This window comes from Canis lupus, chromosome 2 (genome assembly GCF_011100685.1).
Source record: "Canis lupus familiaris isolate Mischka breed German Shepherd chromosome 2, alternate assembly UU_Cfam_GSD_1.0, whole genome shotgun sequence".
In the NCBI taxonomy this organism is placed as follows: Eukaryota; Metazoa; Chordata; class Mammalia; order Carnivora; family Canidae; genus Canis; species Canis lupus.
Window position 1 is genome coordinate 13,629,230 of NC_049223.1, and position 25,086 is coordinate 13,654,315.

Here is a 25,086-nt window from a genome sequence, read left to right on the forward strand (position 1 = left end):
AAAACATATGTAGGATAAAATAAATGAAACCATAGAACAAAGAGCAGGGATCCCCAGGTGGCTCAGCAGTTTAGCTGTTTTCTTCGGCCCAGGGCAAGGTCCTAGGGTCCCAGGATCGAGTCCTGCATCAGGCTCCCTGCATGGAGCCTGCTTCTCCCTCTGCCTGTGTCTCTGTCTCTCTCTCTTTGTGTCTCTCATGAATAAATAAATAAAATCTTATTAAAAAAAAAAAAGAACAATGAGCAGTTAGGTATAAATGGAGTAAAACCAATATTTTTGTCTTGTTAGGAAGTGGTAAAAGTCAAGTGTAGTAATTAAAGGAAGTATTTGTAATTGCTTTTAAAAAGTACAAAGGTGGTTGAACAGAAAGCTAACAGAAACAATGCTAAAATTTATAAAGAAACACAAAGGACCCAGAAGAGTGAAAGCAATCTTGAAAAAGAAAAGCAAAGCTGAAGGTATCACAATTCCAGACTTCAAATTATATTACAAAAGTGTTGTTATCAAAACAGTATGATAATGGCTCAAAAATAAGTACATAGGTGGAACAGAATAGAAAACCCATAAATACACCCACAACTATATAATCAACCTTTAACAGAGCAGGAAAGACTATCCAATGGGAAAAAGATAATTTCTTCAACAAATAGTGTTCAGACAACTGGCCAGTTACATGCAAAAGAATGAAACTGGACCATTTTCTTACACTATAAACAAAATCTAATTCAAAATAGACCTAAAAGTGAGACCCCAAACCATGAAAATCCTAGAAGAGAGCACAGGCACTAATGTCTCCATTGGCCGTGGAACATTTTTCTAGATATGTCTCCTAAGACAAGGGAAATAAAAGGAAAAATAAAGTCTTGAGACTGTCAAAATAAAAAGCTTTTGCTCAGTGAAGGAAACAATCAGTAAAACTAAAAAGCACCCTTCTGAATGGGAAAAGATATTTGCAAATGATGTAACTGATAAAGGGTTAGTATCCAAATATATAAAGAACTTCTACAACTCAACACCCAAAAAACAAATAATCCAATTAGAAAATGGGCAGAAGACATGAACAGACATTTCTCCAGAGAAGACAGTCAGATGGCCAAAAGACACATGAAAAGATGCTCAACATCACTCATTATCAGGGGGAAATGCACATCAGAGCTACCATGAGGTATCAACTCACACCTGCCACAAAATAAAAAACACAGGAAATAATACATGTTGGCGAGCATATGGAGAAAAAGGAACCCTCGTGCACTGTTGGTAAGAATGCAAACTGGTGCAGTTGCTGTGGAAAACTATATTGTATACCTGAGTCTAATATAATGCTATATGTTAACTATACTAGAATTTTTAAAACTAACAGATAAAATGCAGCAGTAAAAATTTACTAATTAAAAGAAGAAAAAAGATTAGATGGAATGAATAAAAAACAAATAATAAGGTGTTTTAAATATCAGTAGCTGATTACATGTAAATATGTTTAGTCCTCCAACCAAAAGCCAAAACATTTTGAACTACATTTAAAAAAAGACTCAACTATGTTCAGCTTGCACAAAAGAATATGAGAAGAAAAGGTACCCTGCACAAACGCTAAAAGAAGTCTAATATGGTAATAGCAGATAAAGTAGACTTTAAAGCAAGAACTATAATGAAAGACAAAGGGAGAATTTTATGATGATAAAAGGGTCAATTCAATAAGAAAATGGGGATCCCTTGGTGGTTCAACAGTTTGGCGCCTGTCTTCGGCCCAGGGCGTGATCCTGGAGTCCCAAGATTGAGTGCCTGCTTCTCCTTCTGCCTATGTCTCTGTCTCTGTCTCTGTCTCTCTCTCTCTCTGTCTCTCATGAATAAATAAATAAAATCATCTGTCCAAAAGACATCCGTCTTTTGTGGAAACCTCCCTTCTCAGATAAATTTATACACCTTTTAAGAGATAAGCAAACTGTTTTATTGACTTGCTGTAGCAAGAGAGACCACACAGATGATTCTGAAATGGTGCCTCCTTTGAGGAAATGAGTATAGGGTTTCTGCTGATTATAGGTTGAAGCTCTCAAGTTCTAGGGTCAGATATTAGAGATGAGGCAAGTCTTTGGACTTCTTGATTTATTAAGGTAATAGTTGATACATACAATGCATGGTTGTGATTGAAAAGAAAGGCCTATTGAAACCCAGGACACTGCATTTTTAACCGTATAATGGAACAGTGGTAATTATTTCAGTTCTCAGTCCAGCATAAGTGATGGAGTGCTTCTCATTTTCAAGCATATCTTCAGTGAATTTTTAACGTTTTACTTCCATTGCAGTTGCCCTGTTTTCTTCTTATTTTGACTATGGCAGTAGCAAAACAGGTCTCACTGCCTTTGGGATCTTTTCAGAGTAACTCATATTCTAAAACCAGAGCCAACATTCTAAAATACAAATTTAAACATGCTTTCTCTTGAAAATCATTGATGGCTCCTTTTATGTATAAAATAAAACCCCACATACCAAATACAGTATTCAACCCCTTCTACAATATGACCTGAACCCCTAATTCTAGTCCTTATCTATCTGTTGGCCTACAGTCCCCTTCTTTTCTTCCCTCTCTCCTTCCCTCCACCCCACCTGCCTTTGGGATCTTTTCAGAGTAACTCATATTCTAAAACCAGAGCCAACATTCTAAAATACAAATTTAAACATGCTTTCTCTTGAAAATCATTGATGGCTCCTTTTATGTATAAAATAAAACCCCACATACCAAATACAGTATTCAACCCCTTCTACAATATGACCTGAACCCCTAATTCTAGTCCTTATCTATCTGTTGGCCTACAGTCCCCTTCTTTTCTTCCCTCTCTCCTTCCCTCCACCCCCATTCTCACTTTTCTTTTCCTCCTTCCAATCCCCAACCAAGCTATAGTCATATTATGGAAGTATAGTGACTTATTTCACACTGTACATTTTGGTCCATATGCCTGAAATAATTTTTGTTTCTTCATAGAATGTTGTTTCTTACCTTTATCCAATTATTAAAAGTCCTTTTAAAACTCTATTTAAATTTTACTTTACAGAGAATGTTAGTTTGCTAGGTCTGCAAAACAAAATACTACAGGCTGGGTACCTTAACAGAAATTTATTTGGTGTTTTAGAGGCTAGACATCCAAGATAAAGGTGCCCACAGGTTTGAGTTCTGCTTAGGCTTCCCCCTTGGCTTGCAGATGTGCATCTGTTTGCTGTGTCCTCACATGGTCTTCTGCTGGTGTGCACATCCCTGGTCCTCTCTGTGTACCCTAATCTCTTCCTGTATGACACCAGTCAGATTGTATTAGGGCCCACTTCAACAACCTGGTTTTAACTTAATTGCCTTTTTAAGGGCCTTATTTTCAAATATAGTCACATTCTGAGATACGGGAGATGAGAGCGTTACTACATGAATTTGGTGGGGCTATAATTCAGCCCATAACACAGCCTTCTTACATTTTTCCTTTAGTAATTAACCCTCTCCAGAATCCCATACACCTCATACTACTGGTTGCACTTATTATCTGCCTTGATACGGAGTTGTTCATGTTTGTCTCCTTTTGGGTTTCTTGAGGACCCAAACTGTCTCTTATGCAACTTCATCTTTCCCTGTTCTCCATGATATTAGTTCCAAAGAGGGCTTGATTATTGACTAAAGAATTCAGTGTGAATCAGGCTTGAATATCTAATAATATATTTTTCAGAATTTTGAGGAGATTGACATAAAAATGTATGAAGGGAATGTATTATATCTCCTATTTTAGAAGTCTTTGAACATAGCTTGAGATTTTTATCTGACGTTCTTAAATTATGCATAGTATAAGTAATGTGAGTTTTATAGTACTTCATATAACTCTCTTACGGTCTTTAAGGTGTAATCATATAATTGGCTTCTGTAAGCTACCTATCAATTCTTTCAATTTCATTACTTCCATTACATTTTTTTTTTCAGATAGAGATGGATGCCGTGTCTTATCCAGTACTGAAAATTTGAAGTTTAGAAGACATTTGCTAAGTCAGATCACTTCAAGTAAGTCTGCTCGTATCCATTTTAACACCAATTTAAGATTGATGTAACTTGTAAAGAATTATAAGTTCAGTACCTTTGATACTTTATCAACTCTGAAATTTCTCTGAATATCTTAGAATCACCTTGTATTTTGAATCAGTGGCCTTGGAAAATAGTGGAAAGATTATTTCTTATTAAGTTTCATGCACTTATTAAAAATATAATGCTTAAACTCTTGGTATTATTTTTAAAATGAGATTAACACCTCAGAATCTTCCTTTATTTTACATAAGTCTACTCATCAGGTCCTGACTATTTGCCAAACTTAATGTTTTTAAAGGTAGTTTTTCCATTATAGCTAATACTACATTTTACAGTTTTTTAAGGCATTGTACGGCTTTTCTAAATGATTTATATGTTTGTGATCATTAGAGGGAGGTATTTAGTAATGAACTAGTACTTGAACCTTAAATGTTTATTTATTCAAAAGCTTAGCTTTGAGAGGTCATCTTAACCAACCTTAACTAATATAATTATCTCCTAATGGTCTTCTGTCTTCATTTACTCTTCCTCCATCCTGTATTCCACTGCTAGGTAGATCTGCATATAGTACTCCAGTACTTTTAAAACCTTTTAATGGCTCCCTATGCACTGTTGGATAGAATCTGTGTTCTGTTGCCTGGTATTCAGGGCCCTCTAACCAGCTCCTAAAAATATCCCTCACCTTAACCAACTGGGCTCTTTCCTATTCCCTGAATTCTCACCATTTTTTAATGCCTCCATGGCTTGATGTGTACTATATTTCTTGATGTTTTCTTTATGGTGTTCTCCGCTTCCCCCTCACTACATCCTATGATTGTTGAAATCTTGTACAAACTCAGCCCAGGTGCAAGCCCATCCATAGAGCTTTCCCTGATTGCTCCAGCTGAAGCACTAACTCTCTCTGCTGACTTCATCTAATATTTTGTTTTTATCCTATCATTGCACATTTTACCAGGCAGCTTTATTATTTATGTTTATGTATGTCTTATCTCCTATTTTAGATTGTAAGGACTATAGAATCCAGCTTCTTATCTGAGTAATTTTTGTGTCTCCCAGCATTCAGCATAGCCCCAATAGTGCTCAGTAAATACTTGCTTAATAAATTAATAATGTGTCTGGATTTTTTTTCATTGTCCTCTCTTTCATCCTTATAGTCACATATGGTCCATATTCATGGCAACTGTTCATTCCTTTTATGGACTCCTGGCAAGCCTCCACACTGCCATCTTACCCTAGGAAAATACTGACCATAGTGTACTTAATAAGATACAGTCAGTTCCTAATCTAAGCAACAAACTGTATTCTAGAAGTTCATATCTAATTCTGTTATTTGGAATGCAGAAAACATCTTCCTACAAAAAACAATGTTATAAATAGTGGTTAGGTTTTCAGCCAGTCCTCCCAAGACTATTTAATTCATAAGTACCAGGGCTACTTTAACTACAGGAAGCCACCATGCATAACGCTGTTTGGTAGAGAAGTTCTAGCTCTGAAAGTGGAATCACATCTCCCATGCCCTAGAAGCAGAATAGTACCTTTCTGGGGCAACTTGAACAATAGGAGAGCCTGAGCTGGAGCTCTGGCAGTGACTCAGCATATTAGATACTCTCCTACCAGTAGTTTTTGGTTTTCAGTATTTGCATAAGAGATGTTTACCTGTAGGTTACTGATACTCACATGTCTTCTAAACTGAGGGCAAGGGAATACTTGCTCTTTTGGTCCTTCCTGCAGTAGATGAGGATAATCCCCTATCTTGATTCTATCCTGATTCTTCTACTGTTTTATCACATGGGTGGGTCATTTTAAGTCAGGTATTGACACATTATGAACTGTTTTACTATTTTTCCCTTTCTGTTGTTCTGTGAACTTATGGAAATTGAATATATAAACATGGAAAATACTTTTATCTATAGGAAAAACACATTTATTAGGCATCAGCCAACCATGTGTTTGACATCGTATCAGCTTTTGTGGACAAGTGATTATCATTTCTGCACGGGCATAGTGATGCTTCCATGAAAAACGCATCACTGTATGCATAAACAACCCTGAAGGTTTATAATTTATGTTGTCAGTCTCTAAGAATATACTCTATAAATTTTAGGACTTTAATTTGTTTAGTCTTCATAAGCTTTGAGCACATGAGTGAATGCTTGATGTTTAATGCTTTCATTAAGTTCAAGGTACACGGGGCTAGGGAATGAGAACCAAAGATATTATGAAAAGTTTATTTTCCCTCCAGGAGGCAGGAGTGAAGTATGAAAAAAAATGCTCACATTGCAAACGATATGTTATTAATTGCCATAAAGTACTTCATGAAGATAACATGCTCTTGGGGTTTTCAGAATGGCAGTATTGTTATGATTCACAATGGTTGTAAAGATAGTGGTGGGATATTAGTCTTAGAGGAATGGCAAAGATTTAAATTTAAATAAAGAGCCAGAAGAGGAAATGATATTCCAGGTTGGATTAACAGCATGAATGGAGAACTAGGGATACAAACAAACAAATCAGCTTTACTGGCTGGAACAGAAGGTTTATTAGTTCATGTTGGGTGAAATAATAGGTGTGAAAATTACACCATTGGTTCAATGCTGGCAGTGAATAAAAGTCATCCAGAGAGATTTTTAAAAATACTAGTCTCTGGATCTTACCCCAGAATTAATAAATAGAATTTCTGGGGCACAAGGTGTAAACCTGTTTATCTTTTAAAGCTCCCCTAGTGGTTGAGAACCACTGAATTAGAAAGATGGGCCAAATTTAGGAGAGCCATAAATGCCTAGATGAGGAGTTGAGCCTTTGTGTCTCAAGCAGTGGGGAGTCCTCAGAGGTTTCTGAGATGGGTGACATGGTGGAATTCATGTTTGCCAAGATAAATGATTTACCAACTGCATGTGAATGGAAGAGAAATAAGAAACAGCTTGAATTAGAGCAGTGGTGGCGGGAAAACAGAGGTCACATTTTGAAGGGTACTTAGATGTGTGGGAGTTGGCGGTGTCAGCCTTGACCTCGCCATGATTTGTTTTATAAACTGATTATACAACTTAACCCTCATTAATTTGATCTCTTTTCTCCTACAACCTGGCAACTTAAGCAGTAATTTCAGCCAGTTTGCATTTAATGGAAGGAGACCATTGTCTACTCATGTACATGTCTAACTCATAATAGTCAAGTTATGTGTATGAGGAATATGACCTTTAACATAGTCATTAAAAAGCATTTAATAGCCACCCACATATGTAATAACACAACCCCAGTTCTGCAGGATGGTGCCAAGAGCTGGAGTCAGAAATATAAGACAGCTATTGGCATATAATTCCCTAGCATTAAGTTAAAATTTGAAGAAATATTCTAAATCACGTTATGCATGTTAATATTTTTAGCGTCAGATTTGCTAATTACTTAGTTTTTGTGGTAGTAGGCCTGTGAATGCCTCCTGACATTAGCAGCTGTGAGCTTACACTTCTCTCCTCCCGCATACACAATTAGTGTAGTCCCTTACCTCTTATTCAGGCCCATCCCCTGTAGTGTTGGTCATGCATGCCCCTACTTCTTCCTCACCCAAGTGAGCCAGCAGACAGGAGGTAGAAAGGAGTCAGCATTTAAGTTCTTCCATGGTACTGACAAGCCCCATGATCCTAGAAACTCCACTCCTGGCTGCTGCAGGACAGGACAGCTGTTAGGATAACCCATATTTGGAGTCTCAAACAATGCCATAAGTTGGAAGCATTTCATCCTTCTTTGATGTGTTCTGAATATTTTGTGTTTGGAAACAATGAGCCATGTTTATTACATGGCAGAAGTGTAAGTTCAAGGTATGATGTTTTGATGTGACCTGTCCTCCTTAAAAAAAGACTCAACATCATGGATTTTTTTTTAAGACACTCTCTTGGCAGTTCTGTAATAGCACAAGCATGACAACAACCTCTCCCGTGGTCTTCTTTGCCTTTGACAATGAACTTAGTGTTGAACCATCAGTGTCTCTGCATCTTTAGTTAGTTTTCTATGGCTACTTAAGATTTCACTAATCATCCAAATGTTTAACCAGAGAATGAGTGGTCTGCTTAGATTTAAGGGATCTTGTAGGAGAAAGCGAGAGAAAGGAACTGACATTTGGTGACCCCACTCTGCACTGGGGTGTTTATACGGGTTTTATTATTTTAACTCCATTTTACAAATGAGAAGCTTCAGATTTACAGAGTTTTTGAAAGATTTATCTAATGTCAGACATCAAGGGCAATTTTGATCACAGGTTTGGCTATCCTAAAGGCTGAGCAGCCTGGTCTTCCAAGTCTGCAAGCCTTATTTGTGGGAAGGGTCACTGAACTCAAAGTCAGGGGGTTTGCATGCCAGCTTCTAGCTCCATCACTAACAACCATGAACAAGTTACTTAAGGCTCTCGGCTTCACTCTCTTCATCTGTCACGGGTGGGGGTAGGGTAGGGATAAAACCAGCTTTACTGACCATTTGAGGTTTTGTGAGAAACACAAGTTAGTGAGTTTCCGTATGATTTTACAGGTTTGGAATGGAAGATTGAGATATTTTTAATTCAAGCAAAAAATAAACTTAAAAACCCCAAACCATTAAATGAAGATGAACTTGGATGGGTTTTGTGGTATTTCACTTCTTAACATTGCTCTACAAACTTTCCAAAATAATATTTGTCGATCTTGCAGGTCCCAAACACCACAGTGTGCCAAACTGCCTCACTGAATTTAATATCTCAATGTAGCAGAGAGAGTTCTGGCAATATATCAAGTACTTCTCTTTCCCTTACCAGCAGCAATCATTAGTTTCTATACTGAATCAAATAGGTCTGAACTCCTGTAGATACTGAAGACATGTTCATATCCAGTGAGGACTCAGGAGATTCTCTAAGGCTACTATATAGTGATAGACTTCTTGAACTAGAGTTGATATTCACAGTATCAGAACAATTCTTTATATTTTGGAAGTTTTTTTAAAACAAGCCTGAGAAATAAAGTTACATTTTATAAAACTGATTTCGTAGAACTCCTTTTCAAAAATGCTTCCAGATTTCTGGACAACTTTCATAGGTTATAGGAGGGTGAACACTGAAAGGCAACTATGAGCTATTGCAATCCACTTGCGTTTCTTTCAAGTATACATACAAGAGATAAGAAGTTTGGAGAACTAATTAAGTTATAAGCACAGTGCTATGAGTGAAATGGCAGTGAGCCTGAGCAGTACCAAGGTCAAATCCTAGACTGACCCCAAAGTTGTACCCAGTAAAGTTCTAAGTCTCTTATCCATCAGACTAACAAAGATAAAAGAAAAAAAAAAAAAAAAGCTTTAGGAAGACCAGCTGACAGAATAGAGGAATAGTGTTAGACTCCAGATCCAGATCCAGAGGAGTGCACCCATTCAGAAGTGTGTAGGACTCTTCTGCATCTGCCACTGTACCTCAGAGAGGGTTCTCTAGTCCTGGAGTGCTGACTACCACATGGCTTCTCACACACCCATGCTATGCCTGAGTCCTAGGTCTGGTGGCTAGATGACTTCAATTAGGGACTGGTCAAGTAGAGTGAAAGGGAAAGTGGACATAAAAAATAAAGCAAACATAGAAAGCAGAAATCGTGGTCATATTTAGTCCATAGATGTGTCACGTTTGCACAGTGTTTTAAACAGGAAGTAGTTATTAACTAGTGTTATTTTAACTAGTTACTAATATAACTTGTGAAATAATTTAATGTACAAATCCACATTTCTGGGTTCTCATGAAAACTGAAGACTTGGTAACTTTTGTACTACCTTTCTATATGACAATAATCAGCTAGAGCTGAAAAGAAGCTGCCTCTACTAGATGGGAGGCTGTGTTTTTCCATTCTCACAGCCCCACCCCTGGTTGTTGATTTTCTTTACATAGAGTTAAGAGGAAAGTTAAATGTTACTTATACTACCATCTGTGTGAAAATTGGAAATAACAGGTTGATAGGATGGTATATTTCAGTATAAGTGAAAGACAGTGTTAGTTTTCTAGGGCTGTCATGACAAAGTACCATAAACTGGGTAGCTGTAATCAACTAAAATTTATTCTCTTATTGCTCTAGAAGCTAGAAGTCTGCAACCAAGGTGTTGGCAGGGCCATGCTCCTTCAGAGACCTCTAAGGAACATTCCTTCCTGCCTGTTCTAGCTTCTGGTAGCCCCATGTGTTCTTTAGCTCATGGCAGCATAACCCTAATCTCCGCCCTGTTGTCTCATGGATTTCTTTCTTCTGTGTCCAGGTTTTCCTCTTCTTATGAAAGCAATCATAAAGCATTTATACTTAACCCAGTATAACATCATATTAACCTAATTATATTTACAAAGACCCTAATTCCAAATAAGGTTACATTCACAGGTACCAGGGGTTAAGACTTCAACATAATATTTTGTGGAACACAATTCAACCCATAATAGGATGGCATATTTCTTTGGACAGAGCAGAGTAATAGCTTAAGAACAGAGATCCTTGAGACAGAGTACACGTATTCATATTTACAACTTATTTCCTATGTGCTCTTGGATAGGCTGTTTACCCCTCTCAGTGTCTCTCCATGCTCTCATCTATAAAGTGAGGAAAATGGTACCTAACCTCATAGGATTGAAATGAGTACAAAATAACTTTATGTGTAAATCATTTTAGAACAGTCCATGGCACATACTAAGTGCTCAATAAACTGAACTATTTTTATCATTATTATTAGTTCTTATACATAATTTAGAGTATCAGTGCCAAAAAACTATTATTTATGATAGCACTGTGAAACAAACCATGGATGAACAAGGAACAGTAGACAGAAATGATGCATGAAAAAAAAAATTGAACCAATCAAAGAAGAGAGGTGAGAGACACTAGAATTTTAATAAGAATATTTTTTAATGCAGATGAGGTTATGCAATACATTAAAAATGTTTACCTTCTTCATTCTTTGAAATTACCTTCCTAGCCTCTATATATACTTGAAACCAATAAAGACCCAGGCAAGAACTTCAAACCCCGAAACTTAGACACTGACCATTGGATTGGCAAGCACATGGCCTGTAGATAATAATGGCGAAGTTACTCCAGGGAGTGCATCCAAGAAATACATGACTTCTGAGCTTTCCTACCTATCTCCTTAGAAGCATGTTATTACCGTCTACCTCCTTCCCACAAATACTTGGGTTGGAAATATCCTTGTTTCCAGTCTTTAGGTCAGAGATTGGGGCTGAATAATTTTTTGAATGTAAACCAGACTTTTCCTCCTAATGGAAATATTTTGAGATATATTATTTTCTTTTTCCACATAGCCTTTATGTAAGATAACCATGCAACTTGAGCTTTATTAAAAACTGAGAGCTCTGATAGAGAAGGTTTTAAGAAATGACGAGACTTCTTGAAGTACATGGAGGAAAATTAATTCTGTAGTTTAGTGGCTATAAGGTTTGTAATACTACAGAATATACATGACTCATTCTCAAAGATAACTGCTACCCTGAAAACATGAGAATACTCAAATAAAAGGGACATATGTATATATTATTTATGATTGTGATTTTATTTTAATAAAAGAAGTTAGGCTGTTTAATTTTTGGCAAAGAAGTAGTGTTTTATAGTTCAAGTGTTAGTAATTTGGAACATTTTGATTAAATGATGAATTCATCAGGACTCCTTCGCTTGCAAGTGAAAGAAAACCAGCTCAAGCCAGCTTATGAAAATAAAAGGAGCTTAATTGTTTATATAACTATGGTTTCCAGAGGTGCATCTGGCTTCAGGCATGGTTGCAGCTAGGAGCTCCAATGATCTCATCTGGACCCTTTTTCAGCTCTGCGGGTTTCTTTATTTGTCATTATTCAGAAAGGCATATGATCAGTGAAATAACCACGAGCAGCTTGAGACTGCCATCTTCCTGGTTTAGCGATCCCAACAGGAAGAGAACTTGTCAGGCCACCCGGCCAGCTATCAGCCTTAGAGAAGATATGACCCTACATGTGATGAGGAATTACCATGGCCCAGGGAATGGGGCAATCTGGTGGGCCAGCCTAAGGTATGTTTACCAATGCTACCACAGAGCTGCATTGTCTTGTGACCCTAGTGTGGGGTGAGGGAGGCTTTCTTCAAAGGAACTAGAAGAAAGGACATGGGAATGTGTGCTGAGCAGACTAAAACCGTAGTAAATTCAACCATTACAAATGGTGTGTGAGCTAACTTAGAAACTAAACTGTAACTTCTGATCTTGAGATGGCACATGAAGGACTTTCTGCCTTCTTCTACTGGAATATCCATCCAACTCAAAGGAAATAGGAAACAAAAATTCCAGCTCTTTCTTTGATAAAAAGTGGGTGACATCAGTAACTCTCATAAATTTGAACACAGAAAGTATATGATACTGTGACCTAGTAGAGTAGAGGAAGGCAGAACCAAGTACCTGCAGGGCAGGAAAACAATGTCAGGAAACAGTTTTGCCTCACGGAGCCGTAGCAGGTTCTGCAATGAGGGGTATCAGAGTAGGCTGAAGGAGGAGATAAAGCATGATGGTCCACATGGATGGTCAGCTGCACAGCCAGGTCGTTGTCTCACCCCAGTCAGATGAGTACTTCCCCTCACCCCCCACCCCCGGAAGATGGCAGGTTTAATCTCTGGAGAAGCTGAAATTAGCAAGAGTGTAAGCTTGGGGGATACAGGAAGAGTGAACACCAGGAGCCAAACATCTAATTACCAAACCTAGTATTGGAGGATTCTCTGGAGAAACAGAATGATCCCAGGGAGAAGACCTTGTAGTGCTTCCGCCACCAAGAAAGCCAGCCTGCTCTTCAGTGAAGCTCACCTTTTACAAGCTCACCCCCACCGACAGAGCTGCCAGCTTGCTTTACTAATAACTTACACTTAAATAAAAATAGGCATCCAAGGATCACCAGATATTCGGGAATGCCTCCAGTATGCAAGCAGAGATAAAGTCAACACAAATGAGGGCCTCTGAAGAGGCAAAAACTAGGGAAATAGCAGTGGGAAACCAAAGAAACGATAATTGTTGTCTTTGAAAATGTGAGAAGATTTTGCATAGAAAAAGTCTTTTTTATTTTTATTTTTTTTTAAAGAGAATGTTTTTTTTTTTTAATTTTTATTTATTTATGATAGTCACACACAGAGAGAGAGAGAGGCAAAGACATAGGCAGAGAGAGAAGCAGGCTCCATGCACCGGAAGCCCGATGTGGAACTCGATCCCGGGTCTCCAGGATCACACCCTGGGCCAAAGGCAGGCGCCAAACCGCTGCACCTCCCAGGGATCCCAATAGTCTTTTTTAAAAAGGAGAATTAAAGGGAAGAAAAATTTTAAAAGTAGGAAATAACTTTCAAAAATTAGAAATCTGAAGACTGAAAGAAATTCATTGAGCTCTTGAAAGGTAAATTTGAGGAAGGAATCATTAGTGATATAATCTAGCAGGTCCAGTAGCAGCTCACTGATGCAAGAGACAATGGGAGAGAATCATCCAAGAAATAATATATAAGACCATTTCCTAGAACAGAAGGAAAGATAAGCCTTAAAGTTTCCAGAGAAGAAAAAAAAATTGTCATATGCAAAGTGTTTTGAATAAAAGCAAATGAGGGACTTAACATCAGTGTTGATATGGAAACATATAAGTCTGTGAAGTATTTTTTTTTTTAAGATTTATTTATTTGAGAGAGAGAGAGAGCATGACAGGGAGGGATGAAGGGAGGGAAGAGAGAGAGAATCTCAGGCAGACTCCCCTGAGATCATGACCTGAGCCCAAATCATGAATCAGACACTCAACCCACTGAAGCCACCCAGGCACCCTGGGAAGTATATTTTTAAGGGGTAATTTTTATCATAACAAAGGCTTATCTTCCTTTACCTGTTGCTGTTGTCAATTATCTCTAAATAGTTTCCTTAAATGGTTTTTATTTTATTTTATTTTCTTAAATGGTTTTTAAAAGTATGTCACAACTTTCCATCATTTGACTTACTGAAATTTTTATATAATCTGAGGTATATCTGTAAATTTTTCTTTCAGAGATTTGAGGTATGATCATGGTACTTATTCTTATTTTTCTTTTTCTTTGATTCACTAATTCACCCAACAGAGTATTAGTGTGAACTTTTCTCAAGGTACAATAGAGTTGATATTTCTTGTTTTATATAGTAGCCCTTAATGTATCCATAGTTTTATAATCAGTGACAATCAATAACTGTAATTGAGTTAGAAACTTACTGATAATACTAGGATATATAATAGCAGGACTTGTAAAATATTAGCCATTGTTTCTTTGTGCCAGCATCTCATGGTTTCAAGTGACAGAGTTTGGGCCTTACTCTCTTAAAATGTTTGGCTCTTATTTTTAATACATGTATAAAGCTAAATGATTATGAGTAACAAAGTATTATATGGAATATCGTTTTTATATTCTCTTCTCTCAGTGAGGAAGACAAAGTCCTGATTGGGATTTTCTTCTGAAAATTAGAAGGGGCATCAAAAGCTAAAATATAGCAGATATATTTTTCAAGTTTTAGTTATTTGAACAAAATAATGTTTTTAGGATTCAGTGATTATTGTTGACTTTATAGCTAATTTTTTTTTATTATGGTATCTATCTTTAGGTTAAAAGTTACTCCAAATTTCATTTTTGTTTTTAAAATATTCTAGCTTTTAGTTTGCACATACTATAAAAGAATTGAAATTTTTAGGTACAATGCAGCTTCCCCTTTCTTTTTGGATTAGTTTCTAAAGCCTAATGAAATGGAAGGTAGGTGTCCTTTCCAGTTAAAAAAAAAAAAGTTATGTTTTATTCCTTAATGTACTATAATGAAACCAAAATAATATAGAGAAATTAAGAAATGAAAGAGTGCCAGGATTTTTCTTGCCAATATAACTTTTTCAAATTGTGCTGGGTTGCTTTTGCTGTAAAATCAGACCAACTAGTTTATTATGTATTTATTCTCAGGTAATGACATTTTATAGAAGATTTTTGTAGTTCTTTTGGTTCAGTGAGGTCTGGAACTTTAAATTAGAATTATTAGAACTGGAAAGCATCCTCCTATTCACTTTCTAAGTGAGAGAACTAAAGTCCTGAGAAATCATGATTTATCCAGGGTTACAGAGCTAATAGTGAAGTTTGACAGAGAATCATGGCCTCTTGGCAGTCAGTTCAGTGATCTTTGTAAAAGACTTTTTGGATTTATTCTCACCACCACCAAATTATGTGCAGTGCCCATAATTTATTGCTTTGGACTCAGCAAATTCCAAGTTTATGTTTAATTTCCTAAAGCCAAGGGAATATTTAGAATTAGGAATTTTGACAGTGACAAAAACAGGAGGTGGCAGGAAATATTTTGAAGAATTTTTTACTAGGATCGAAGATATGCCTTGATTAGGCTGTGGTCCTCCTCTTTAGAAGGAATTCTATTGTTCATTATTCTCTAGGACATAATTCTGCCTTCCAGAAGGCTCTCCCTTGTTTATTTTCCTCCAAAGTCAACGTAGGTGGACACTGGGCAATATGTCCCCCATGGAGGTTATGTAACCTTTATTTCCTTCTTTCTGTCCCTGCAGTTTTGGTTGTGGGAACCTTGTTTGATGGGTTAAAGGCTCATAAGCAAGGCTTGTGGGTTTTTTGTCCATGTTATCCCCTCAGAAATTTAATTGGCTCTGATCTATCTTTTTTTTTTTTTTTTAATCTATCTTTTTGTAGTTAATTCCTTGTGCTGGTAATAGAGTGACTACATGTCCTGTCTGGCAGAAGGAGTCTTAGTTTATATATATTTCTTGTGCACGGTATGTAAGAATTCCCTCTTTCACTCTCAAAACTATCCTAACTTGGAAAATAAATTGTATGGTCACTCTAAACAAAAAGTGCACCAAAACATCCCAGCCACTTTTATTGTTTTGCTTCCTTAGTCCTTTCTTCCTGCTCTTGCCTTCTTACCTCTTGGGTGCTGTCATACAGTCATCTGAAATACGTTTCATGGAAGGTAACATACTTACCTTGATCTGCGGCAAGGCTGACTTCCTCTGTTTACCAGAGAAAACCTGATGGCCATTTTTGCCCACAGCGTTTCAGCCTTCTCTCTTACCATATGAAATCCAGAAGCAGCCAGCATTTCTAACCCTTGTAGCCTCCAAATTTCTGGATTCTTTATTCTCTCTCATTTCTATTCTCCAGTCTGTTATTTTTGCCTGTGTGCATTCCTTGCTTGTAAATTCTCAAGAAAAGCAGTAGGTAATATTGTTATTCTGTTTTCCATCTCCTTTACCCCACAGATACACACTTGGTAGATGCCATTGTGTCTCTGAAGCTGTCTCAGGCATTTAAAAAAATCAAGGTATAATTTACATAAAGCAAACATGTAGCTCTGAAGCATTCAGTTCAATGAGTTTTGACAGTTGTATACACCTGTAAAACCACTGTCCCAAATAAGATGTAGAACACTTCCATTACCCCAGATGTCTGCCCCTTTCCAGTTAATTCCCTGCTTGGTTCCCTTAGAGGGAACCACTTTTTTACTTCTATAACCATGGACTCCTTTTGGCAAGTAATATTTTTATTAAGTTTTTGTGACTACATGACACAACTATCTTCCCACCCTTTCCTCAGTTTTTCTATTTCCTGCTGCCTGGCTTCTGAGCAGTTGCCATATATTTTAGATTGTTTTGTGTGGTCTGTACCCCCACTTAAAGATACCATTTTTCATGTTAGTGAAAGCTACCTGAGCAGCAGGTACTGCTTTTAAATATCATAGATTAAACCAAAGTAAAATATATTTATTCCTAATAAATAATGTATTGAAGGCATTCCTGATTGATAGGCGACTTTCTGTAACCTGGGCCTTTGAGTCCTCTAGCAGTTGGGGAAAGAGCACGAACACACCTCACGTGCTTCTGAAAAGTTCAGGGTGAACCTGAGAAATGACAGTCTTGCACTGACATCCTTCGGAGGAAAACTATTCACAAGGCCACACCTGGTGTCATGGGGGTAGGTGGGGAGAAGGTTTAGAAATGTCGACTCTGGCTAGGCAGTCACTTCTCAGTGACAGCTCCACACTGTGACACAGGGGGAAGGTAAAATTTGCACAGTGTTAATGTCTACAGGTTAACAGGGTTAATGGCACAGCTTTTATTTTGTTTTAATAACATAATACCATATTGCTTTTCTTTTTTGTCTTCATGTTATTTCCTTTTGTGTGTGTTATACTCTTTTATGCCTTTTGAATAAACATTTCAGTATTTATTTATTTTTAAAGATTGCTTAACCAACTGAACCACCCAGACACCCAAAACATGTCAGTATTTAAAACTTAAAAAACCCTACAATGACATTGCTATCTCTGTGGTGATGTTCAAAGTAAAACCAATTAACTGTTTTTTTAGATTATTCTGATGAAATTAAGATTATCTCTGGCCATCAAAAGAGATAATTATTTTTTAAAAGGTTTTTTTTAAGATTTTATTTATTTATTTATGAGAGACACACACAGAGAGAGGCAGAGACAGGCAGAGGGAGAAGCAGACTCCATGCAGGGAGCCCGACGTGGGACTTGATCACGCCCTGGGCCAAAGGCAACACTAAACCGCTGGGCCACTGGGGCTGCCCTTAAAAAGTTTTTTAATTCCAGTATAGTTAACATATAGTGTTATATTAATATGTTGCAGATATACAATACAGTGATTCAATAATTCTATATACATTACTCAGTGCTTGTCAAGATAAGTGTACTCTTTTAATTCCCATCACCTATTTCATCCTCCCCCACTCATCTCCCCTCTGGAAACTATCAGTTCTCTATAGCTAAAAGTCTGTTTCTTAGTTTGTCTCTTTTCATTCCTTTGTTTTGTTTCTTAAATTCCACAGATGAGTGGAATCACATGGTATTTGTTTTTCTCACTGACTTACTTTGCTTAGTGTTATATTCTCTAGCTCTATCCATGTTGTTGCAAATGGCAAGATTTCATTCCCTTTGATGGCTGAATAATGTGTGTGTGTGTGTGTGTGTGAGAGAGAGAGAGAGAGAGAGAGAGAGAGATACATCACTTCTTTATCCACTCATCCATTGACGGACATTGGGGTTTGTTCCATAACTTGGCTCTTGTAAATAATGCTGCAATAAAAATAGAGGTACAAATATCCTTTCAATTAGTGCTTTTGTATTTTTTGGGTAAATAACCAGTAGTGTGATAACTGGATTGCAGAGTAGTTCTATTTTTAATTTTTTGAGGAACCTCCATTCTGTTTTCCATAGTAGCTGCACCAGTTTGCATTCCCACCAACAGTGTACAAGGGTTCCTTTTTTTCCACGTGCTTGCCAACATGTTACTTCTTGTGTTTTTTATTTTAGCTATTATAGGTGTAAAGTGATATCTTATTGTAGTTCTTATTTGCATTTCCCTGATAATCAAGTGATGTTGAGCATCTTCTCATTGTCTCTTAGCCGTTTGGATATCTTTTTTGGAGAAATGTCTGTTCATGTCTTCTGCCCATTTTTTAATTGGATGATTTGGGTTTTGAGTGATGAGTTGTGTAAGTTCTTTATATATTTTGGATACTAACCCTTTATTGGATATGTCATTTGCGATTATCTTCTCCCATTTAGTAGACTTTTAATTTTGTTGATTGTTTCCTTCACTGTGTGGAAGGTTTTTATTTTGATATAGTCTCAGTTTATTTTTGCTTTTGTTTCCCTAGCCTCAGGAGAAATATCTAGAAAAAGTGTTGCTACAATGTCAGAGGAGATAATTTAAGTCTTAAAAGATAAGGATCTCTGATACCACCATTTGTATTCAATATAGAATAGAATAGAGATCTTACCAGAGATCCTAGCCAGCCAAATGAGATGGGGGGGGGGGGGGAGGGAGAGAAGATGATCATTAAAGAAAAGGTGTATGGGATTCGAAAAGAAGAAAAAACACTGTCATTATTGGCAAATTGATGTAATTGTCTATGTAGAAAATTCCAGAATTCTACAGCTCAATTCCTAGAATTAGAGAGTTTAGCAAAGTTTTTGGATACAAAACCATTATAGGTAAGCCAATTATGTTTCTATAGATCAGCAACAACATAAAACCAGAGAATATAATTTAGAAACATTTTATTCTGAAAAATTAACATCGTATGTGGCTACACTGTATTTTTTCAAAACTAAGAAATTGATATTGGTGCAATAATGTTAACTATGTTTTAATTCAGATTTTCCCAGTTTTTCTACTGATACCCTTTTTCTGTTTCAGAACCAAATTTGGGTAGCTGTATCCCCATAGTTTACACCAATTTACAGCTATTCTTTGCTCTTCACTTTTCAGAGCCCTGACACTTTTGATGAGTAGTGGTGAAGTCTTTGGTAGAATGGATCTCATGATTTTATCATATCATACAACATAAAGTTATTGGTAATGTTAACCTTGACCACTTGATTAAGGTGGTGTTACTGTCAGGTTTCTCCACAGTGAGGTTACTATAGTAAATGTAATTTTAAAACTACACAATTTACAATATAAAATGAAATACAGAACACAATATAAATAACACTGAATAAATCTAACAAATAATGTCTATGACCTTTTTTGAGAAAGTTATGAACTTCTATTGAATACTATGATCCAATTAAATGGAGAGAAATGCTATACTAATATATTGGGAGACTAAATGCTGCAAAGGTATTAATTCTCTTAATGCACTTAAAATCAAATTCCTAATAGGCTTGGGGGTTTTGAAATATTATTACTACTGCTACTATTATTGATTATTATTGTTGTTATTTTGGTAATGCCTAACATGATAATTCTGGATTTATATGGAAGAGGAGTGGTCCAACAGACACATGAAAAGATGCTCAACATTGCTCATCATCAGAAAAATACAAATTAAAACCACAATGAGTTGGCACCTCACACCTGTCAGAATGGCTAAAATCAGAAACTCAAGAATCAACAGGTGTTGGCAAGGATGTGAAGATAAAGGTGCCCTTGTGTACTATCAGTGGGAATGCAAACTGGTGCAGCCACTGTGGAAAACAGTGTGGAAGTTTGTCAAAAAGTTAAAAATAGAACTACCCTACAATCCAATAATTGCATCACTACTGGGTATTTACCCAAAAAATGCCAAAGCACTAATTCAAAAGAGTATATGCACACATATGTTTTTTGTAGCATTATCTGCAATAACTGGATTATGGAAGCATTCATCAATAGATGAATGGATAAAGAGGATGCCAGATATATATATATATATATATATATATATATATATATATATAATATTCCACTGTGGAATATTATTCAGCCATAATAAAGTATGAAATCTTGCCATTTGCAACAACATGGATGGAGCTAGAGAGTATAATGCTAAGTGAAATAAGTCAGAGAAAGACAAATACCATGTGATTTCACTCATATATAGAATTTAAGAAACAAAACAAATAAACAAAGAAAAAGAAAGAGAGAGAGAGAGAGAGATAAAGCAAGAAACAAATTCTTAGCTATAGAGAACAAACTGTTGATTACCAGAGGGGTGATGGATGGTGGTAGGTGATAGGTGATGGATATTAAGGAGAGCCAATTGTTGTGATAAATGGAATTGCTGAATCACTATATTGTGCAACTGAAACTAATACTGTGCTAACTATACTGGAATTAAAACAAAAACTTAATAAAAAATGAAAAAGAAAAGATAATGTCATGTGATTATGTTCAAAGATATTAAAAAAAGACATTAGAAGAATTCTATAGAAAATTATATTTTAAAAAGTCTATCAATAAAGTATTGATGTAAATTTTTTTTAAATGATGGTCCAAAAATTACAGACACTCCTGGAGAATGAAGTGTTTTTCCTGCCTTATGTAATGATTTAATATAAAACTAATAATTAATCCAGTGTAAGGATATATATGTTGGTCAGTGGGAAGAACAGAAAATTCAGAAACAGATCCACCTATATATAGAACTTAGATTTATGACAAAATTGGTATTGTAGATCATTGGGGAGAGAGATGGGTAGATTTTTCAGTGTATGGTGCTGAGGCAAGAGGTTGCTCAGATGAAAGAGAATAGTATTGGATTCCTACCTCACATCATACACAAAATGGGAAATGGTTAAACTATAACCTATAAATTAATTATAAGTAAATCTAATTTATAAAATTAGAACTCAGGAACAAAGTTAAAGAAAAAAACAAAACTACCAAAGAAATGAAAACATAATTGGAAAGAGTGTAAGAAAAAAGAGATGGTACAGAAAAATAGATCCTAGAGATTAGAAATAAGAGAAGTGAGGGGTACCTGGGTGGCTTGGTTGGTTAGGTGTCCAACTCTTGATCTCAGCTCAGGTCTTAATCTCAGGGTCAAGCCCTGTGCTCGGCTCCACACTCAATGTGGAGCCTACTTAAAAAAAAAAAAAAAGAAAAGTAAAGTAGAAATGAGAGGTGAACCAAGTCAAATACATATTTAAAGCAGGATGTAACATCTTTAGTTTTAAAATATTAATGTTTACAATATATCAGAACTGCATCATTTAATTAACTTTTCTCATCCTGCTTAGTTGCCAGAAATCATAAAATGATCTATAAACCATATAATGATCTATCTACTGGCAACTCAATTGCTCAATCACTTGTAGAAAGCGAAGTGTTAGAAACCACCTGACTTGCAGAGGGATTTATTATTACTTTGTCAGTTTAAGGAAGTTTATCAAAAATGGTTAATTAAGATTTCTCAAATGACTATTAAAACTTAGTATTCTTTTATTTAGAGGCACCTTGTTTAACCCAAAATACTTAGAAAAGGCTGTTTAATTTTAATACATATTTTCCAATATACAGTGTGTTTTTAGAGTAATTTTTGTCTTAACATATGTCTGAAATGTATTATCAGAACCTCGCAGCTATAAATGTAGATCACTCAATTTAAGGAAAATGGTTGTCATTTAATCTAATTGACAAAGCTTGTCTTCAGTTTCAAGTTTATCTTTCAAATCAGACTTCCTCTCGGGGTAAACGTCCAACTTGATTTTTCAGCTCAAATAAGTATGTTAATATATGTCTCCATGACAACCATCACACAGCTGAATTCTAATTCTAATATAGATAAATAGATATGGCACAGAGCCTTACTATGCGTTGCCTAGAGACAATTAGATACTGCTGCCTTCAATATTTCTTTGCTTTGTGTTCACTAAAGTCTTCCAAAGTTGAGATGGATTCTTTTACAATAATAAGGGTATGAAAGATATAAGGTCCTTAAGTAAAAATTCCCTCATTACTGCTTCAAATCTACTATATATCTAAACTTATACTAACAGGCCCACATAGTCCATTTCTTAATAAAATTGATATTATTTCTATGCATATATGATGGGGGAAGAACATATCATTATTGTACGACTTTGATTAAAGGGAGGATGTACAGGTTTGACATTCTGGAGAGTTTTTATATTCCAGGGAAATGCACTAGTTAGGATTAGTGAGTGCTATGCATTTCTTTTGTTAAAGTGGGAAAAGTGATTGTGAAGGAAGGGAAGAAGAAATGAGAAAGAGGCAGGCTTGATACCTTAGCTACAGGTACATTTGCAGAAAGATCAGTAGTAGAAAAGATGGACGTTGAGGATCTGGAATTTGATTGCTTTAAAACTATCTGTGCCCACATATCTCTTGAAAAGTCTTCGTGTAGCCCCAATGTACTTCAATTTGTAGATCACTGATACAGAAGACAGAGCAGATCCATCATATGTATAATTGCAGACAAAATAACCAAGCTAATGCAGTAAAACTAATGCTTAGAGATTAAACTTTTCTAAAATAAAAGACACCTAGAATCTGAAGATTAATTGGGCATACTGTGTGATTGGGTTTTTATAGTAAAGTTGCTGGACTTCAGAAGTCAAGAAAGATTTTTTTAGGGGAGCCAGGCAAATAGGTTGAGTTATTTATAAGGAAGAAAGTTATATTGGCTAAAGATTTCACTTAGTGCAAGATTTCATACAGTAGAGTATACTTAAAAGATTTTCAAGAAAAGAATAGGTTAGAAAGAACTGCTCTATTTCTCAGGCCTTTGGTTTTTCCAAGAACTAGAAAGAGTCACAACTTTTCAGCAATCTCATCATTGATAGGATCCAAGACAAGATGTTTAAGAAAATCAACCACATAAATATACTTGTTTCACTGCCAGTTTGGCTTCTTAAACGTAAGGATGAACCAATAAGTTTTCAAGGTAACCAGTCTCAAAGGTTAGTTTATGATGAAGTAGAATCTTGGGCATCAACTTTGCTGATAACTCTGCTATCAGTACAGTTATCAGAAATCTTCCCCAGAAACATTTACTTTTTTCCTAAGCAAAACAAATCAAATCCATAAGAGACCTTATATATTTAAGTTATAAAAAGCCTGAATATATTTGGGGTGGTGAGAAAATAAAAAAAAAATATATCACCTCTGTCAGTTTAGAAGAAAGCTATTAGTTCATGAGCTGTGGTAAAAAAAAAAAAAAAAAAAAAAAAAAGTTTCCTACCTTTCTTTTTGAAAAACCATCTGAAGGAGTATGTTATATATTTTTTTTCAGTTGTAAAGAGGTTCAGTGTTAAAACAAGATTTCTATTGCCTAAATACTCTGGTATTGCTATTCTTGACCTCTATGGGTGACAGCAACAGATGAGAAAAGTGGAAGTCTGAAGTGAATTTATTTGCAAGAGAGCTAACAGTGACCTTTGCTCCTCGTACTTCAGCCAGAGAGTTGGATATACAGGCCATGAATTGAGTTCTTCAGTTTGATTGCCTGAGGCTGCCAACTATTATTCACAGAGCAGATGGACCTGCTAAGTAGATGATGAAGCTTTATTAATTTTGCTTCTCCCAGAAAAAGAAAAAAGGGTGGTATAGCAACTTCTTGAGAAGGAAGTGCCTATGAAGCACATAAAAATCCAGAATACTTAAGGATATCCAGAAGAGAAACAAACAAACAAAAAACAATTTATAGCTGGAGTCATTTATAGCTCAAGATCAACATTAGAAGAATGAGCTCAAAGGTATTAGTATATATGTTGAATGATGAAGAAGCATTTGATTTGAGTAAGTTACCTTTACCCAAATATGTGATGTCTTTTGGTCTTGCTGTAACACCATGGATAAGATTTCTTCAGAAAATGTAGAAAGAGCTGATTACAAACCTATTAATGAACCTAGCTAGGGCTCTGTCTCTTACCAACGACTAAGTAGAATTTAGAGTTTATTTCCATCCTTCAGGCAGGTAGGAAGAGACAGAAGCAGAGGAAGAGTTCAGGCTGGCCAGTGTTAGTAATAATAAAGAAAGGGAAGAAGAGGAGGAAAAGAGGCAGATGAGGGGGAAACTGGAAGAAAAAGTGGTAAAAACAAAAAGGCCTCCTAATACTGATGAGGTATAGTCTGCTCTTAATACTGAAGTGGCACAGAAAATCAAGGAAATCACAGAAAGCAATGAAAACAGTTTGAGTAAGAAAATAATGTTAACTAATGAAGGGAAGTTGGCTCACCTGTGGCCACCAATGTAGAAATGTGAAAGATACCAGGGAAGAGGATCATGTGAAAGGTATTAACCTTAATAAAGCAAAAGAAAGACTTCAGGAAGAGGACAAATTTGACTAAGAGTGTATGAGGGAAGTTAAGGAAAAGCATATGGAGAAAAGACTTAAAGAAGGGAAGCCAAGAACATGACAGAGTGAGAGGACCCTGCGCTTATTACTGTTCTACGTTTACAACTAGATATCATCCACATCCAAGGCAGTAAACCAGGGAGTGATCCAAAGACTGGAGGAACAAACTCCACAACTAAATATAGAGAAGAAGCTGCACCTGAAAGATTAGGAAGGTTAGAAGGATGGAGGGAGGCTTCCTGCAAGAGGGAGGGAGCTGCATGTATGGACAAGGCAGAGAAACGAGCCCTTGCAACAGGGAGCTCACAGGAAAGATTAATCCTCGTAGCATTTGGCTTTAAAAACCAAAGAGGCTGAGTTTTGGGAGTTTGTAAAACCAATGGGACTTGGAGCCTGGAGCTTTAAAAGCTAGTGGCACAGAAGTAAGC

General features: G+C 36.2%; 1 protein-coding gene and 1 long non-coding RNA gene across 19 annotated transcripts in view; one reads left to right on the forward strand and one right to left on the reverse strand.

The window, feature by feature from the left end:
- Nucleotides 1–25,086, forward strand: part of ZNF438 (zinc finger protein 438) — a 402,501-nt gene that overhangs the window by 307,662 nt on the left and 69,753 nt on the right. For 14 of the 16 annotated variants that reach the window (XM_038529901.1, XM_038529900.1, XM_038529903.1 and 11 more), the window contains one exon: nucleotides 3,950–4,027. Coding sequence is in view for 1 of the 16 variants with exons in the window: in XM_038529894.1 (XP_038385822.1) it covers nucleotides 3,950–4,027 (78 nt within the window). In the remaining 15 variants the exon portion in view is untranslated. The remainder of the gene's footprint in view (nucleotides 1–3,949; nucleotides 4,028–25,086) is intronic. The other 2 variants (XM_038529904.1, XM_038529907.1) reach the window with 1 other exon arrangement.
- Nucleotides 18,008–25,086, reverse strand: part of LOC102151923 — a 39,761-nt gene continuing 32,682 nt past the window's right edge. For 2 of the 3 annotated variants that reach the window (XR_005355211.1, XR_005355209.1), the window contains 3 exons: nucleotides 22,585–22,731; nucleotides 21,319–21,417; nucleotides 18,008–18,145 (listed from right to left, as the gene is read on the reverse strand). This is a non-coding gene — a long non-coding RNA (uncharacterized LOC102151923). Of the gene's footprint in view, nucleotides 18,146–21,318; nucleotides 21,421–22,584; nucleotides 22,732–25,086 lie in introns of those variants that run through there. The other variant, XR_005355210.1, reaches the window with a different exon arrangement.